General features: G+C 41.5%; 1 protein-coding gene across 2 annotated transcripts in view; it reads left to right on the top strand.

Moving 5' to 3' along the window:
* Nucleotides 1-18997, top strand: part of TTC7B (tetratricopeptide repeat domain 7B) — a 258122-nt gene that overhangs the window by 133000 nt on the left and 106125 nt on the right. For both annotated transcript variants that reach the window (XM_029067900.2, XM_001506377.4), the window contains 2 exons: nt 10177-10249; nt 12599-12759. In XM_029067900.2, coding sequence (XP_028923733.1) covers nt 10177-10249; nt 12599-12759 — 234 coding nt within the window. The remainder of the gene's footprint in view (nt 1-10176; nt 10250-12598; nt 12760-18997) is intronic.

Raw genomic sequence — 18997 nt, 5'->3', positions numbered from 1 at the left:
ATTATTACGAACATTTATTAAGTACTTGCAGTGGGAAAAGCACCATTCCAGGTTTTGGGGTAATTACCTGAAAACCAATTAAGGCACAGTTCTGGCTCACAGTCTAAATGGGGGTAGTCAGACAAATAGATCAATAAGATTGTAATAGTCCAATTAATAAAAACAAGTTTAAAATTTAACAATCAAGAAGACAACAGCAAAATGCTAAGTAGAAACACTTAATGGTGGTACTTGTTAAGTGCTTACTGTGTTTCAAGCATTGTTCTAAGTGCTGGGGCAGACAAGTTAATCAGGGTGGACACAGTTCCTGTCCCACAAGAGGCATACAGTCTTAATCCCCATTTTACAGATGAGGTAACTGAGGCACAGAGAAGTTAAGTAACTTGCCCAAGGTCACACAGCAGACAAGTGGATGGAGCTCAGATTAGAACCCAGGTCCTTCTGACTCCCAGGCCTGTGCTCTTATCCATTAAGCCATGCTGCTTCCCAACTCTTCTTGGAGAGGGCAGTCCTTGGTACGTTACCATTCCAGGCCTATCAGTTCTTGGTGAGAAGCTGTCGCAGCCACCCCAACAGACTAAACCATCCAAGACAAATGGGCCTATTCTTTCCTAAAAGATTATTGAGAAGAAGTCTCCAAAATTTGCCCCCCCAACCCAATATCATATTCTATTTTATCACCTTTAGTGTCATATGTTTCCTTTTTTCCAACCAAAATATCTCTCATTTTCTTTAGTATAGTCTGCAGTGGGCACAGAGAATAACTGGTCAACATCTTGCTCATAAAAGCCCTTCATATACTTGTGAACTTCTCATTTTTCCTCCTAACCCCCCACCCCTTCTAAATTTTCCATCTTTGTCAACACCGTCACCTTCCCTGTTCTAGAAGTCTGCAGCCTCACTCTTCACATCCCAAAAGCAGGCAGCCTTGAGGTAATCATGATAATTTTTCTTCTACATCATTTCTTGGATCTCCCCCATCCTCTCTACCTAAACAGCCACCACCTGTGGTTCAGGCTTTGTTCTCCTCACAACATGACTGTTGTATCAGCCTCTCCTTTCTTCAAGAAATACTCTGTGCTGCTGCTTTGATGTTGGACCAAGCAACATCAACATCTTTGGTAAAATGTCATTTGGCACGTGTCTCTCCTCCAAAACCTCTGATGGCTATCCGTTTCCCACCACTTCAAGGAAACACTCATTATCATTGGCCTTAAGGCCCTCCACCAGCTTCCCCCATCTTTTATATCAACTTTCTTCCCAGGCCACAAATGCATGCTCACGGTCTCTCTCTCTCTCTTTCTCTCTCTCCCTCTCTCTCTCTCTCTCTCTCTCTCTCTCTCCCCCTCTGTTTCTCTCTCTGCTCCTCCCAAGCACACCTTCAAACTGTGCCCTTTTCTTCACTTTCCCACTTCAGACCCCAATCTTACATTGAATCTCCTCCTTCCTTCTGATTTAATCCACCATTGAACAACTCCCCTATTTTTGGAGCCTTTCTAAAATTCCATGTCATCCAGGAATTACTCCCCATTAATTCTCCAAATCTCAATTCCTATGAGTCCGCAGCCACCCTTAGTGTCATTTTCCCTCATAGGTGCTCATGCGATGGGGTTGATGACCCCCACACAGTTTCTTGAGGTATATTCCCAGATTTGACAAGTCCTGAAAGTTTTGTCAGGACTGAAGCTCATTAAGGACCAAAATGTGCCTGTTGTGTTGTTATATTGTATTCTCCCAAGTACTTAGTACATTGCGCTGCCCACATTAAGTGCTCAATAAATATGATTGACTCAAAATGGTGGCTTTCTGGCCAGTTAACTCTTTGAAGCCTGTTCCCTTTCATCCCTCATCCCCCTATGTTCACCAACTCCACTTCTGCTCCCACAGTCAAAGTGAAAAATTAGAAGCAGCATGGCTCAGTGGAAAGAGCCCGGGCTTGGGAGTCATAGGTCATGGATTTGAATCCCGGATCTGCCACTCGTCAGCTGTGTGACTGTGGGCAAGTCACTTAGCTTCTCTGTGCCTCAGTTACCTCATCTGTAAAATGGGGATTAACTGTGAGCCTCCCGCGGGACAACCTGATGACCCTGTATCTACCCCAGCACTTAGGACAGTGCTCTGCACGTAGTAAGCGCTTAACAAATACCAACATTATATCTATCTTCAGCATTTACGTATTGGTTTATATTCAATTACTTATTCAGATATTTCAGATATTTCAGATATTATGATAGTCTCATGATTACCTATGTTGTTTACCCTTTTTGGTCATTTTTTCTGTCATATTCTGCTTACAGTTGTAGTTTTGTTTTTCCTTCTGCTCTATTTGTAAAAAAAAAAAACAACCAAAACCATTCACCAATATCCCCCATTAGATTGTAAGGTCCTTAACACAAAGACTGGGTTTTGCTTCTGGAGTTCTCCCCTAAACACTTAGTACAGTGCTCTGCATGCAGAAGGCATTCAGTAAATACAGTTGATTGCTTACCCCTTGGTCTTTCCTTGGACCAAGCAGCATCAATATCTCTGGTAAATTGAGTATTTATTGTCTGTTGAGCACTGTATTAAGCACTTGGGAGAGTATAATAGAACAGAGTTGGTAGACACAGTGCCCTCAGTGGGTTTACAGGGAGACAGACATTAACAGATGGACTATTTGCTATTTTCTTAATCATTTTTGTGACACTTTGTGGACTTTCTGCAATTTCTCCAAATCCTTTTTTGAAGTGCAGTGACCAAAACTGTACCTATTCTGATCAATCAGAGGTATTTATTAATATTTTCTTTGTGGGGACCCCTGTGTTAAGGACTTGGGAGAGTAAAATAGAAGTTACAGCCCTTATCCTCAAGGGGCTTACAGTCTAATGAGAGACTCAGAAAGACACAAATTATTTACAAGCAGTGGAAGCCAAAGAAAGAACACCAGTATAACTATAACTCTTGGGAGCAGAATAAATTACTATTAATAACATAAAAGGAGATATGCATAAACACTTGTGATATGTTTAAAAACCTAAGTGCTGAGGGTGGTTGTTGCCCTGACATAACTTGGAAAGGAGATGAGTACCAGAATCAGAGCAAGCACATCAAACTCGTGCCCACATAGGGCACACCTGCAGCAGGGAATAGGGAGGGGGAGAGGGCCATACAGCTATACCCAAACTCCCTCACCCCCCATTCCACGTCTGTTTCCCTTCTCTGAGCTGAAAGAGCTGCAGCTTCTACTACCAGGAAACTGTTCTTCTGGATCCTGGGGTTCAGGGTGAGTCACCAAGCCTGCATTCTTCCTGGCCGGAAACTCTAGGGAGCAGTTTCCTTAATGGGAGCGGCAGCAGCATCCCTTTTGCTAAGTGTAAGGAAGAATCAGGTGGGCTGCTGATTTGGAGAAGAGGGAGGCTCAGCTTTGCTCAGTCCTGCTGTTGCAGGCCACTGTCCTCCACAGCCAAAGTTGTGTGTGTGTGAGAGAGAAATATTGATATTTTGGAAAGGTGTCATTGTGAATTTTTCTTTTCAGTCTTGGTCTGGTGTGCTCCAGGAGTGGCTATAAACCACTAAAAACTGGGACATGAGGAAAGGGGACCCCAAAAGCAGCATTTTTCCATTGTATGAAATGGGGCATGTCCACTCCTGGAATACCACATTTAGTTCTGGACAGGACTAATAGAACAAAAGAAGGTGGAGAGAAGGGCAACCAAGGGAATTGTGGGGATGGGTGGAAAAGTTTCCATGTGAGGATAGACTGAAAAAATTAGGACTCTATAATCTGGAAAGAGTGAGTGTTGTGTTGTTGGGAAATGGTAGGGTGAACCCTGATAATGGAAAGGATTTGCTTTTTTTCTGAGGTGATAAAGGTCACCTCACACCTATAATAATAAGGATGATGGTATTTAATAAGTGCTGACTATGTAGCTGGAGTTGATGCAAGATCATTCCATCAAAACAGTCCCTGTTGTGCACAGGGCTCATTGTCCAAGAGCGAGGGAGGACAAGTATTTTATCTCCACTATTATTTTTAAGGGTGTTTAAATGTTTACTAAGTGCCAGGCACTGTACTGAACACTGGAGAATGTACTAGACAATCAGGTTGGAAACTGCTCCTGTCCAATATGGACCTCACAGTCTTAATCCCCATTTTACAGATAAGGTAACTGATCTACAAAGAAGTTAAGGGACTTGTCCACGGTCATAAAGCAGAAAAGTGGTGGATCAGGAATTAGGACTGTGGGTTAGAACCATTAGAACCATGGCCATGAGTTCTAATGCTGACTCCACCATATGTTTGCTGTGTGACCTTGGGCAAGTCTTTTTACTTCTCTGAGCCTCAGTTACCTCATCTGGAAAATGGGGATTGAGACTGTGAGCCCCACATGGGACAGAAACTTTGTCCAACCCAATTTGCTTGTATTCATTCTTATAATTGTATTTATTGAGCACTTACTGTGTGCAGAGCACTGTACTAAGCCTTGGAAAGTACAATTCGGCAACAGATAGAGACACTCCCTACCCAACACCGGGCTCACAGTCTAGAAGGGGGAGACAGACAACAAAACAAAACAAGTAGACAGTCATCAATACCATCAAAATAAATAGAATCATAGATATATACATATTAATAAAATAGAGTGATAAATATGTACAAATATACACAAGTGCTGTGGGGAGGGGAAGGGGGTAGAGCAGAGGGGAGGGAGTAGGGGCAGTAGGGAGGGGAGAAGGAGCAGAGGGAAAGGGAGGAGGAGCAGAGGGAAAGGGAGGGCTCACCCCAGCACTTAGTACCGTGCCTGGCATATAGTAAGCCCTTAACAAATACCATGTGCCTCAGTTACCTCATCTGTAAAATGGGGATGAAGACTGTGAGCCTCACGTGGGACAACCTGATTACCCTGTATCTTCCCCAGCACTTAGAACAGTGCTCTGCACATAGTAAGCGCTTAACAAATGCCAACATTATTATTATTATCATCACCATCATTAATTGTATTAATAATTAATAATAACCCAGTTCCTTGCCTCCCAGGCTAATGCACTTTCCATTAGGCCACTCCTGCCTCTTTTACAGTTGAGGAAACCTAGGGATTTGCCCAAGTTCATACAGCAGGCAAGTGATAGATTCAAAACTAGAATCCAGGTTTCCTGACTCCCTAGCCCAGGCTCTTTCCCTTAGACCACATTGCCTTCCTTCCCTCCTCATCATAAAGATTAATGGATTCATTCTGATATATTATTCAGGCCTTGGTATGGTTTTTACTCTGTCCAAAATATGGCTGAATAATGGGTCATAGAAATACACCGGGCAGTGGGCAAGGACCCCAGTCAGAGGCTCCTGGTATCTGATCTGACAAGTGGTTGCTCTTGTATGGTGGGATAAACATGTGTCCTCCTCCCAAGCCCTTTTCCTCACCTCCATTGGAACCAGTGGGGATCCCCAACACCATGGAAGGGCACCTCTCATCAGGCTACGGACCTTACAGAACTGGGGAGAAACCAAAGAACTCTAGAGTTGGCACGTGGGGGAGCAGGCATGGTAAAGTACCCTGGTTATACACTGAGTAGGCAGGAAGCATCAGAATCAATTTCCGTATTGTCCTTTGGGTATATGAGCCAATGGAATTTAAACCCTTCTTGGTAATATGTTACAAATGGAATTCCTAAGGATGTGGTGTTGTAGAAAGGCCAGAAATTTAGTTACCCATGAAAAATTACACGGGCCTGATATTCCTGTTGAGAGCACGCAGCTAGTATCAGCTGTGTGACTGTGGGCAAGTCACTCAACTTTTCTGTGCCTCAATTCCCTCATCTGTCAAAGGGGTATTAAGACTGTAAACTCCCTGTGGGACAACCTGATTACCTTGTATCTACCCCAGTGCTTAGAACAGTGCTTGGCACATAGTAAGCACTTAACAAATACAATCATTGTTAGTAAAAACAATGAAATTAGCATTCTGTCCTCTTCACCTTTGCAAATAATTACTGGCCATGGGCCATGACCATTTCCAAGGTTGTATTAAGCTTGAACGGTTTTTATAGTGTTTTGTCTTGTGCTCGTTAGACTCTTCAAATAAACTGATCTTCTTACAATTGCCTGAATGTGTGTGCGTGTGTCTTTTTTAATCTAATGGGCTAAGTACTGATATACCGAAAGGTCTTCATTTATCATTGTGGACTTCACTGTTGAGATTGTTTTGCATTACTAACATAACTTTGCCACAGAGTATTTACAGGAAAAAAAGCACAATGTACTTTTTATGGGTTTTTTTGGCATTCTTGTTATTTTCTATTTTTTCCAGGCTGATGGCAGCAATTTAATACATTAGCCAAGTTAGCAAAAAAATTAATTAATTAAGTGCATTAGGAATGTGGTAATTGGAGGAGATGGAGGAGATGAACTCAGCATTTAGCATTAGATTATTAACCCAGTTGAAGATTATTTAAATGCCACCAAACTGTTCTCTGCAGATACAAACCTCATAAACACTTTTTGGGGGACAGTTCTTTTACATGAGCTGGTATCCTCTAGTAATTCAAAATCAAAAACTTTGGAAATTGGTGCTTATTACAGTGGTGAAAAATGCCTTTTGTGGTTTTAGGAGACCACTGAGGCATTGGCTCTGAAAGAAGATACATTAGGGAAACAGTAATGCAAATTTTATAGTTCTGTATTAGATTCTCTTTTCCATAGAGGGTGGGTCACAAGCCACAGCACTCCAGGCTGTAGCTTTTTACAGACAATGAAGAAGAAAATTGTTCTGATGTCCAAAGAAGTGGGAAGCTGAGAAAAATACAAGATTGAAAGAGCACGATGCACAGACATTGCAGGGAGATTTAGATATTCCCAGATGACATGGCAAAATAGTACAAAGAATGGAAACTTTTTGGGTTCAGAGCAAACAATAGAACTTCAAGACTCAGCAGATTCTTAAAATCCTGGATGAGATTACTAATGAAAAGACTTATTCAGCAGTAGTCTTTGGGAATATTATGATTATCATTAAGTGGTGAAGCAACATGGCCAAGTGGATAGAGCAGGGGCCTGGGAATCAGAAGGTCATGGATTCTAATTCTGGCTCTGTCAGTTGTCTGCTGTGTGATCTTGGGCAAGCCACTTTATTTCTCTGTGCCTCAGTTCCTTCATCTGTAAATGCCGAATTGTACATTCCAAGCGCTTAGTACAGTGCTCTGCACATAGTAAATGTTCAATAAATACTATTGAATGAATGAAAATGAATGTAAAATGGGGATTAAGACTGTGAGCCCTAAGGTAGACAGGGATTGTGTCTAACCCAATTATCTTGAATCTACCCCAGTGCTCAGAGCAGTGCCTGGCACATACTAAGTGCTTAACAAATACCATAATTATTATTATTAAATTAGATTGCTTTTGCCCTGAAACTAGAGAACCTGCATACCCACACTTTATCTGACCTGAAGCATAATTTTGGGGTCAGTTCAGAAAATCAGTGTCCAGGTGCAGGTAACCTTGGCTCGTGCTGCATTGAATTAAAGGGAAGCATCCTAGGGCAGTTGAGTCTTGGGGAAGCAGCAAAGCGTAGTGGATAGGGCATGATCAGAATATCATGGGTTTTAATCCCGGCTCTGCCACTTGTCTACTCTGTGGCCTTGGACAAGTTGCTTCACTTCTCTGTGCCTCAGTTACCCTCATCTGTAAAATGGGGATTAAGACTGTGAGCCCAATGTGGAACAGAGACTTTGTCCAACTCGATTTGCTTGTATCCATCCCAGGCACTTAGTACAGTGCTTGGCACATAGTAAGCCCTTAATAAATACCCCAATTATTATCATTAGTACAGGCCTGGGAGCCATGGGACCTGGCTTCTAATCCTGCTTCTACTTGCCTCAATTTCCTCATCTATAAAACAGGGTTGAAATACCCATTCTCCCTCAACCCATTCTCCCTCAACCTTACACTGGGAGCCACATGTGGGATGGGGACCATGTCCGATCTGATCATGTTGAATCTACAGCAACGTTCAGTGCAGTGTTTGGGACAGAGTAAATGTTGAACAAATACCGCTGCCCTCAGGATACCTCTGGTTTTGGCCAGGATTGTGCCATTCCACCACCACCTCCTTTTTTCTCTTCTCCCGTCTCCCTCCTCCTCCTGACTCCTCACCACCTCCAACCAGGATCATGCACCAGTCTGCCTAGAGGGGAGAATGTCAGGCCATTAATGCATCTGCCTATGTATGTGCAGCTGTGCTGCAGTCAAAACCCATAGTTTATCCAGCCCAGCACATAGGCATCTGGGGATATCCACTGCAAAGTCTATGGCCAGGCCAGAAACATTCATATTTTACTGTAGGTTTCAGGCAGGAATAAGTGGGTGGCCTGCCAGCACAAGGCACGTCAGGTACTTGATATATTGTGCCCATGCAGGTCTCTACCACAAAAGTAATACATGGCTAAAGAACACTTAAAGTTTTACTCACAATCCATTAGAAGAGCAGAAGGAATTTCCTAAGTTGGTGAAAGAAGTGTGTTTAATGATTTTAAAAAAGGTTGGAAAAAATCTGTAGTGTATCTACACAATATTCTGTCCATCTTGATATCTAATGATATATGATGATAGGCACAGTTAGTGTCTGAAAGCCATCCATCTTCAATGTGATCATAGCTAAATTAATTATGACTTGGATTTTTAAAAAATTCTGAATCCTTCTTGAACCACAGCATGTCAGCATAACAGATTAGTGGTTTATTTATGGTTTAGGTCCTGACATTTTTAATTTTTCTGCATTGCAGTGACTTATCATTTTCCCCTTTCAAGCAGACTGCTAAACATGGCATTGTGTCTCCATGTATTGAAGTGTTGAGGAACTTAACAGTGAATAATAGTCTCCCCATAAAGCAAGATATTCATGTTTGCAAACAGTTAAACTACTAAGAACTTCATTTTTCTGTTCCAGAGTTCGAAGAAGCCTCAGGTTAGACTTTACTACCAGGTCCCCAAAATGTAAAAGTTAAAGTAGCTAGCTAGACTTCAGTTCAGTGAAAGTTTTGAAAGTTTGTTTGAGGGAGTTAGCTACTCTTCCCATTCTTACTTGTCAAGTAGAAAAGCCTTTTTTTTAAATGGGGGAAAAGCCAAGCTTTTGTTTTTCATGTGTTTTCAGTTGAATTTGAGTAATTTTAACAGAAGTTGAAACCAAGCCGTTGAATTATTACTGTCCATGCAGAGCAGTTATGGACTCTATCTAGTCCCAGATGCCACATCTAAGAAAACTTGTGTGCCTTTATAAATTTGCCCATGGGTTGAAAATCAACTAGCACTCTTAAGATTCATGCCTTTCACTTTTGGGGCTTCAAACCTGAGGATTTAGACCTTAATTGACACTAACAAAAGTAATTTGCTATTACAGCTAGTGTTAATATTTATTGCATCACCTGTGCACTTGGATCTGTACCCTTTAAGCACTTAATATTAATAATGATGGCATTTGTAAGTGTTTACTATGTGCAAAGCACTGTTCTAAGTGCGGGGTGGGGGGGATACAAGGTGATCAGGTTGTCCCATATGAGGCTCACAGTCTTAATCCCCATTTTACAGATGAGGTAACTGAGGCACAGAGAAGTTAAGTGACTTGCCCAAAGTCTCTCATCTGACAAGCGGCAGAGCCGGGATTAGAACCCATGACCTCTGACTCCCAAGCCCATGCTCTTTACACTGAGCCACGTTGCTTCCCTGCTTCCACTTGACAATCACCTGAGCCTCACAGCACATTGTGTACCATGTAATATCTGTAATTTATTTATTTCTGTTAATGTCTATCTCCCATTCTAGACCGTAAGCTTGTTTTAGGCAAGGAACACGTTTAACAACTTTGTATTGTACTCTCCCAAGTGGTTAGTACAGTGCTCTGCACACAGTAAATGCTCAATAAATCCAACTGATGATTCCCCAAGCACTTAGTACACCACTGAATGATTGATATATAGGCTTGGTTTAAAGGAGAATGGACTTTCTTTTTGAAGATAGCAAAATTAAAGGCAGGTTCTGTTTTATTGGTCTGTTAATGAGAGTGAGAATATTTTAGCTATCACCAGTACATGAAAGAGAAAGTCTGAGTCCTGGAGAGGAAAAAGTGCAAATTCAAACATGTATCTGATAGGGGTGAATACCATTTATTCGTGTTAATGGCTAAACATATTTACTTTTTTCAGAGCCCACAGTTTGTCGCCTACAGATCACCTGGCAGCTTTTTACCTGGCTTTGCAGCTTGCCATTTCCAGACAGGTCAGTCGACTTCACTTTCCTCCAGGGGTTAATGCATCCTGAATTTAGGTTTTTTTAGCCTCTGAGTTTGTTGTGATAGTTTGTCATCTGGATAACTGTGAATTGAGGCCCTGAATATTTCTAAGAGGAGGAGCACTTCCTTCCCAGTTTAGAGTCATGACCCCTTAATCCTTAAGGACTCCTTAATGCTCTGTTTGGAATATCAGCATCCTGCTTTCAGGAGCAAAATAACCTTTCTTTAGTTCAGTGTCCACAAGGGAGCGCTGCGCTCTTAAACTGACGGGGATTGATGACAATTAGCTGCCTCCTCTTGATATCAGTGGTGCTTGTGAGAGCCTGATGCTACATGATGCTGCATCTCGTGTCAGCCGCAGTCACCCTCAGAAGTGGGTATCCCAACACTAAATCCATGGGCCTATTGTTGCAACCTGTTCACAGCTCCATTTCCCAACACTCCTTTTTGTCCCTCTGGATGCAATAGGCATCTAGAACCTCCCTTTATCCAGGTCTATGAGGTCGAGCAGAAAGAGGAGGGGCCACTCCCATGAATTGCTGTAGGATCACTTCTGTGGCAACGGTTTATTCCCTGGAGCCACGTTAGGGAACAGAAGGTGGTAGACAGTTTGTGGCCTGGTGCCTGATCATCCTGAATGACTACTACCTGGAAGCCTTTAAGTTTGTCTCTGGATAGTTTCCCTGCCAGCTAGGACATTTAAAGCTTGTCATCTCCCTTTGTTAATTCAGGACCAATTATAGTAAGGCGTTTATCATTCGATACGTAAGATGAAAGCACCGTCAGTGAGCAATAGCATTGTTTAGAACCGAGAAAAACGACGCAGGCTATGAAGAACCGAGGTGGTGCCATTAAAGGCGAGGGAAGATTCCAGAAGACGTGAGGCTGGGAAGTGCTGACCCATCTTAAGCCTGGACTAGGATAAGAAAAAGGGAATCAGCTTTGGGGTTATTGTTAATGGTGTTTCAGCAACACTATTAGAGAAGCAGCGTGGCTCAGTGGAAAGAGCATGGGCTTTGGAGTCAGAGGTCATGAGTTTGAATCCCAGCTCTACCACTTGTCAGCTGTGTGACTGTGGGCAAGTCACTTAACTTCTCTGGGCCTCAGTTACCTCATCTGTAAAATGGGGATTAAGATTGTGAGCCCCATGTGAGCTAACCTGATTCCCCCGTGTCTCCCCCAGTGCTTAGAACAATGCTCTGTACATAGTAAGCGCTTAACAAATACCAACATTATTATTATTATTAATAGCAATAGAGGTGTGGTTCTAATTCCTTGTAGTTGTAAATCCTTGTTGGAATTCTGAGTATCCTTGTGTCAGTGATGTATACATGCCTTTCATTCATGGCTGGTTTAATTTGAAGAATATTACCAACACGAGGGGAGAGGTCAGTGGAGGGAGGGTGCTGTGTCCCTCGGGTGGAATTATTTAGTAAGTCTTATTCACTTTTCTTTATAAAGACAATGAGGTTGTCTTGTAACCGTACCCGGCGTGAATTTGAATTTGTCTGCTCTGTGTCATTGTAATTGTCAGTTTCTTCCTGTGTTGAGTTATATTTAAAGTATTTTGGAGAAAAGCTGCTTATGTATTATAGATAACTACCTTTTATTTAATGTGGTCACGTAGAACAAAGGAATCTGTTCTATTTGAAAATAGGAAGATTGATCAGTATTTAATAGCATTTATTTTAATACTGCTTTTTATTAATTTTAAAGGCATTACTTCAAAAAGCTGCTTAATTTCAGCAATTAGAAATTTTTTGAATGAATTTATTTTTAAAATCTACACTTATTTTCATGTAAATCAGTTCAGGGTACAACTTTTTGGATGTCATCAGAAGGAGAATGAATGCGGGGAAAGTAAGTGCTTATCCAGTAACAAATTCTCAGGGTCCCGTATTTATAGGTATTACTAAACCTTCAATCAGTTACTGTGGAGCAGTAAATTCTAATTCAAAAAGCCCAAGTCCAACAATAATATCTTTGGTTTGTAAATGCCATTATCAGTCATATTTATTGAGAGCATAATTATGTACAGAGCACTGTACTAAGGGCTTGGGAGAGTACAGTAAAACAGAATTAAAAGATACACTCCCTGCCTTTAGTGAGCTTACAGTCTAGAGAGAAAGACAGAAGTTAATATGAAAAAATAAGTAATTTATAACATGTAATTTAAATATATGTGTATAAGTGCTGTGGGGTTGGGAGTGGGATGAATATCAAGGGTCCAAAGGTTACATTATAATACACTCAGACCCTGGTGATTCAGGTGAATGTTGATTAAAATGTTAACGCAAAACCCATAATCTTTTTTCCCTTTAAAAAAAAAACAACAGATACCAGAAGCTCTGGGTTATGTTCGCCAGGCTCTTCAGCTTCAAGGAGATGATGCCAACTCTTTGCATCTTCTTGCACTCCTTCTGTCAGCCCAAAAACATTACCATGATGCTTTGAACATCATTGATATGGCCTTGAGTGAATATCCAGAAAATTTTATGTAAGTACCTTGTGTAATTTGTTTTTCTTTCATTCATTCATTGTCGTATTTATTGAGCGTTTACTGTGCATTATCTTTGACTTCTACCAAAGCTAGAGCTTTACTAATTTGGGAGGCTTATATTCAAGTTGAGTAATTTGAGGGGGTTTAATATTCAAGTCTTATCATCAGTCCTGAATGGCCACTTCAGTATCCTCACCTAAGGTTTTGCAACAGAATGAGGGCTCAGTTACTAAAACATTCTAACTTTATTAAATATGGAGTGGCACATGTTCAAGCTTAATCCAATAGAGGGGGAGTTTGGATTTAGTGAAAATTTTGTTTGATTTGTATTTTACTTTCTCTGACCTTTGTCATACTGACCACATCTTCCCCAGTTGAAGCAGAGTGACCTAGTGGATAGAGCATGGGTCTGAGAGTCAGAAGGACCTGGATTCTAATCCTGGTTCCAACACTCATCTGATGTGTGGCGAGTCACTTGACTTCTCTGGGCCTCAGTTACCTCATCTGTAAATTGGGGGTTAAAACTGTGAGCCCCATGTGGGGCGGGGTCTGTGTCCAGCCTCATTAGCTTTGTATCAATCCTGTGCTTGACACATAGTAAGCACTACACAAATATTATTATTACTGTTATAAAATGTGCTGCCAGCCTTGACTGTATCTATAGTTGGGATGGAGAGGCCTGATCTTACTCGCTCTGGATGCTGTCATCATTAACGTCCCCCAACCGTAACGACAGGGCTGCCTGCATACTTCTGACAGTGCAGTCTGCTTTGGAGTGGTTGCTCCAGTGGTTCAGCTGCACCTGTGAAAACCCAGCCATTGAGTAACCCTGAATCCGTCAAAGCGGGTGGCCCAACCTCTGGGAACATCAATTTCATTCTCTCTGAAAAGGGGATGCTATAACCTGTTGGATGAATGAGTTCGTATGTGTCAAGTGTTTGGAGAGGCACTAAATCAGTCTGAATTCTAATCCCTGGGATAGTGAACAAATGCCTAACGATCCATTTTTCTCTGTGAAAGGGCCTCCCCAGGTGCAAGTTGGGTGCTTTGTGATGTGCCTTTTCTCCTTCAGGCCACCAGGGTGCCATTTCTTAGCTGTAGTCATAACGAAGTGCGAATTTACCCCTTCTCCCTCAAATGCTTGTGTTATGCCCAAGAAATCAATCACTTACTGGAAAGCTCTAACGATCAGGTTTTTAATGTCCTTGTCAGACACAGACAGGGGAGCAAAGCCTCCCTTCCTCTCTGCAGTACGGTGTAGTGTGGAGGTTTACAAGTGGGCCATCTTTGACTTTCTTTGCTTGTCATCTAATTTTCTTCTTCAACCAAGGAGTTTCTGCAGCTCTGCTTAGAATAGTTTCATACATTTACATTACAAGCAACTCTGCTGTCTAAACGAAAAAGTTACTCTTCTCCCCAACAGAGAAAATGCTAGTTATTAAGGGAAATGTAGAGGCTTATTTATTTATTTTTATGTTATTCAAGTCCTAACTATGCACCAGGCACTCTAACTTGCGCTACAGTCCGTGTCCCACATAGGGCTTACAGCTTTCATCCCCATTTTACAGATGAGGTAACTGGGTCACAGAGAAGTGAAGTGATTTGCCCACACAGCAGACAACTGGCAGAGCCAGAATTAGAACCCAGGTCTTTTTGATGCCCAGGTCTATGCTCTTTCCACTAGGCCATGCTGCTTCTCCAGCAAGGCTTATTGTGGGTTCAGATAATTTTGCATTGCAATATAAGGTTATTTTTACTGTGTCTTCACATTTCTCAGTTGGCCTTCACTCACTAAGTGTATTTCTAGATTTTGTCCAAGGCCACTGGGGCTGTGAAAACTTTAAATACCTTTTTATTAGGTTTCATCCTTTGCCCATCAATAAATTACCACGTTGAGGAGCAGAGTTCTGTTTCTCTCTCAAATATTTATGAAGCTGCCTTTTCTCCCTCAGTTCTATTTTTTAAACCGACAGTGCTGTATTACAGTATTGATAACCTAGTCTGTTATCTGAGAGGAGTCTGATTTAACCAAAAGCCATCACATGCAATAAGCAGTAAACAATTACTACTAGTATTATACTGTGAATTGTTGATGGCTCCAAGTGACAGCAGCTGAGAGCCTTTTCAAGTGGCAGAAGTAAGGAACAGCAGTGGATATATTTGAGGAATGCAAGCCTTTTTTGAAAATGTTAAGCAGTAAGCTTGAAAAATAGGCATATGGTAACAGAGCTGAAAAGCAACAGAAGACTGGGGTTTCTGTTTAAATGTTTGTATTTCTCAATTCATGATGGAAATTTTTTCTTCCAAGAATCCCACATTAATAGTTTGGGTCAGACCTGTTTCGCTCCCTCCTAGAATGAAAGTGGGTCCAGTGCTCGCCAACTGTTGGCAGTCATTTCAGAACCAAGTTCAAGGGGATTAGTGTTGAAAAGAATCTTTCTTCCACTAGCTCAGGCCTCTGACAAGTGGCCTTGTAAAACCAAGCCAGTCAGTCAGGTTATTCTCGGACAGACACCCACCTCTTGGCATTCTTGAAAATCCTCCTTTCTCCCAGCAGAAGCCTCCCTGCATAAAATAGATTTCATGGCAATAGTGCTGCTGCACCTTAGTGTTTGTTGATGATGCTGCTGTCAGTGAGATTGCATTTTTGAGCCTGAGGATCATGAAGAGACAGGGGCTTGCATGCTGTACCCTTGAAAAGAGCAGGGGCACCTTTTCTGGCCTTTTGCCATTCACATTGTGCAATCCTTCTCTAAGCTGATGCTGGCATTACTGCCTCTTCTCCTTCTACAAGAAAACAAATTGGGGCTGCTTATATTTCTTAGGACTTTAGGGTGGGCAGAAGAGGGTGGGGCTTAAGGTGTTGTGCAGCAGGGATGACGTTTAAGGCTTAACCACCCATGTCCTCTCTTCCGGTGCCCTTGTGTCCAACTGCCCACACTATGAGACAGCTGGCAGTGAGAGTGGATGCGGGCTGCAGTCAAGGAATTGAATAGCTATGAGAGGCAGCAGATAGCATTGTGCCAGTCACCCATTTTGTAAACTGTTATTGAGAACGACACTAAAGAAAGGTTTAGTAAATCTTGGGGAGTCTCTTCTACTTTTTGTATGAAAACCAGGTGAAGAGTAGAAAAATAGTCTTATTTGAAAAGTGCTTCTGTGCAAAGCACTGTGGTAAGAGTAGGGGTAGATATGAATTTAAGTAGTTTAGACACAGTCCCCATCCCAGATAGAGCTCAAACTTTAAGGGGGAAGGAAAATGGATATTTTATCTCCATTTTATATGACGAGGGAAATGAGGCACAGAGAAGTTGTGTCTTGCCCAAAGTCACAGAGCAGGCAAGTGACAGAGCTGAGATTAAAACCCAGGTCTCCTGCCTCCAAAGCAAGCAAGAAAAAAGCCCAAAACAAAACGTTGTGTTTTGTACACTTGGTCCAACCCTGCCAAGGAAGAGAGGGAGCATCAGAGTAGGGCAGATGTGGCAAGTCTTGTTATTTCAGGGGCAATTGTAAAATCCTCAGATGGTCAGTTTTGGGAAGAATGGAAAGGGCCAGGGCAAATTTGAAAAGCCCAGTGCTAAGATTTGAAAGTCAGATGCTAATTCAGTGATGTAAGGTCTCTTCAAAAGCAAATTCATTCAGTCGTGTTTATTGAGCACTTACTGTGTGCAGAGCACCGTGCTAAGCTCTTGGGACAGTGGAAAGAGTCCGACCTTGGGAGTCAGCGGTCATGAGTTCAAACCCTGGCTATGCCACTTGTCAGCTGTGACTGTGGGCAAGTCACTTCACTTCTCTGTGCCTCAGTTACCTCATCTGTAAAATGGGGATGAAGACTGTGAGCCTCACTTGGGACAACCTGATTATCCTGTATCTACCCCAGCGCTTAGAACAGTGCTCTGCACATAGTAAGCGCTTAACAAATACCAACATTACCCATCTTTGCCAGATACTGCAGTATCCACTCCACACCCAGCCAGTGAGTTATAGGGACCACTCTTCATCCTGGGAGGTCATAGTCCTCATAGTCATGCAGTGTCCCTCTCAGTCCAATTTGGAGGAGCCAGGTATGGATGTGTAGGTTAGAGACACTGAAGAAGCGCTTTGGGAAAAGTTACCCACACTCTGCCCCATGTTAGCCATGGAACTAGGGGCCAGGGAACCACACTTCCTCAGAAATCTCACTTTTTGGAGCCACCAGTGTAATGACATGGGTTTGAATACTGAACTGCCCTCCTTTGGGATGAGCATTATCTTACACTCCTTTTATTTTTTTTATTTTTTAATAACTTCATTTTTAAATTCCCAAGTTTTGGCATGTTACTGAAATATCTTGTTAAGCTGATATTGGTTTCTTCAAAATAGCATACAGTTTCAAGCAACCTCAGTTCCCCAGTGGACTAGATGACCTATTGTTCTTTAATAAAAACTACTGGATAATTAAATCTTGTTAATTTAAAAATATTTTTTCAAGATTCGTGTATTTCAAGTTGATAAGGTTATATTGTATTCTGTAGCAATATACAAGTACAAGATCTATCCTGTAGATCCATTGATATGTGGAAAAATACTGTTCAACTCAGTTGAGTGTATGATCTGTGCACAGCCCTGTACTGAACACTGGGAGAGTACGATGGAGTTAGTAGAAAATAATAATCAAATTTCTTAAATAATAGAACCAGACTAAGGGAAGTTGTAGAATTTTCTTTTTCTAAGGAGGTCTTTGAGAAAAAGAAGAGCAGGTGTCTGTCTAGGTTGGTTTGGCATAATCTTACCAGGTGATAAGGGTCTTAATGCCCTCAAGTCAGCTGTCCAGACCTGCATTCTACAAAGTAAAGCCAATTTTTGTATAATTATATTGATTTACCCTAGTGCACCGTGGTGGAAACGTGAAGTTGCATATAATTTCCAGATTTTCAATACTGTAGGATCATTTGTTGCTAATGAAAACGATCTACTTCTCATTCAGGAAGAGTAAGAAGTAATTATTGTTGTTTACATGGCTGATTTTAATAGTAACTTATTTAACTGGTGTCTGTAGCCAGGTATTGTAGTTCGTCAGATTCTAATAAAGTTGGGCATGTAGCCCCAAGCAGTTTATCCATAACTGTTAAATTTTCCAGGTAAAGGTAGGCAGTGAATATATCATCAGAATTTGATAAAGGACATCATTTCTACAACTTGAGTTGAGAGCCCCAGGGTGTTTGAGGCAAATGACCATTCAATGAATTTTGAAGTCCGGTTAATTTATTTCAGCTTTAGTCTTCATTATGTATTTTTTTCCATCGAAAGACTCTAAAGTACCTTTAGCTTAGTGAATAGAGTAGCCAGCATGTGTGACATACAGAAGGGAGAACAAGAATCAAACCTATGGTTTATCCATAAAGGAGGAGTTGGGGCAACAAAATTGTCATTGTCAGTAACTCCGACTGAACCTCCACTGGATGACTGGAATTGGCTTAGAGAAGAATCTGAGAATCGTGGTCAAAAAACTGACACCAGCATTATTGAGTGCCAGTTCGGGAGAGGGCAGTGATGAATTTTCTGCGTATGTCTGTGTACTAAATGTTGGTGATTTACGTCAGAGAGTCACAAAGGATTTGCTCTTCACCTTATACCCTGTGGAGAGACCCCAATCTACCATGAATCTTTAAAAACAGGGTAAGAGGAGGAGAAATAAAGGAATATCCGACAGAACAAAAGAGATGGGGTGATTATTTTTCCCAATAGATCTGGAGATGGTGCATCTCCTTCTTAATTATGCATCTTTTTGCAGACTGAAAGCTTAAAATGCGGGATCTTCTTAAAAGATCACTTAAATTAATTAATTAGATGATAAAATGCCTAATGCCCTAGGTCAGGCCGTAGTATACCATGTTAGTTCTGCAAAGGCTATTAGAAATCCAGAAAATGAGGTTCCCCTTCTTGTATCTTTAATTGGTGACTTTCTAGCCTAGAAGTTCTTTCACTGAAATGTGCACATTATTGAAGAGTTGGCATATAATAACAAAGATGATTTTTAAATCAGGGGTAACTTGATATCAGTCTTTTTAGCATGGCACAAAGGGTGGGGCTTTTATTAATAATGTTACTAACTATAGTTTCTTATTTTGACATCTCCTTTCTTTGTTACCAAACTGGATCATTTGGAAGAGTAGTGTACCAATGTGATCATGTTGGAGGTTTGGGGGGTTAGGGACTTAAGGTATTTGGATTAGGGATGGGGATACTAGCCCAG

Source organism: Ornithorhynchus anatinus, chromosome 1 (genome assembly GCF_004115215.2).
Source record: "Ornithorhynchus anatinus isolate Pmale09 chromosome 1, mOrnAna1.pri.v4, whole genome shotgun sequence".
Lineage (NCBI taxonomy): Eukaryota > Metazoa > Chordata > Mammalia > Monotremata > Ornithorhynchidae > Ornithorhynchus > Ornithorhynchus anatinus.
The sequence above is the reverse complement of the archived record's forward strand: the minus strand, read 5'-3'. Positions and strand labels throughout refer to the sequence as shown.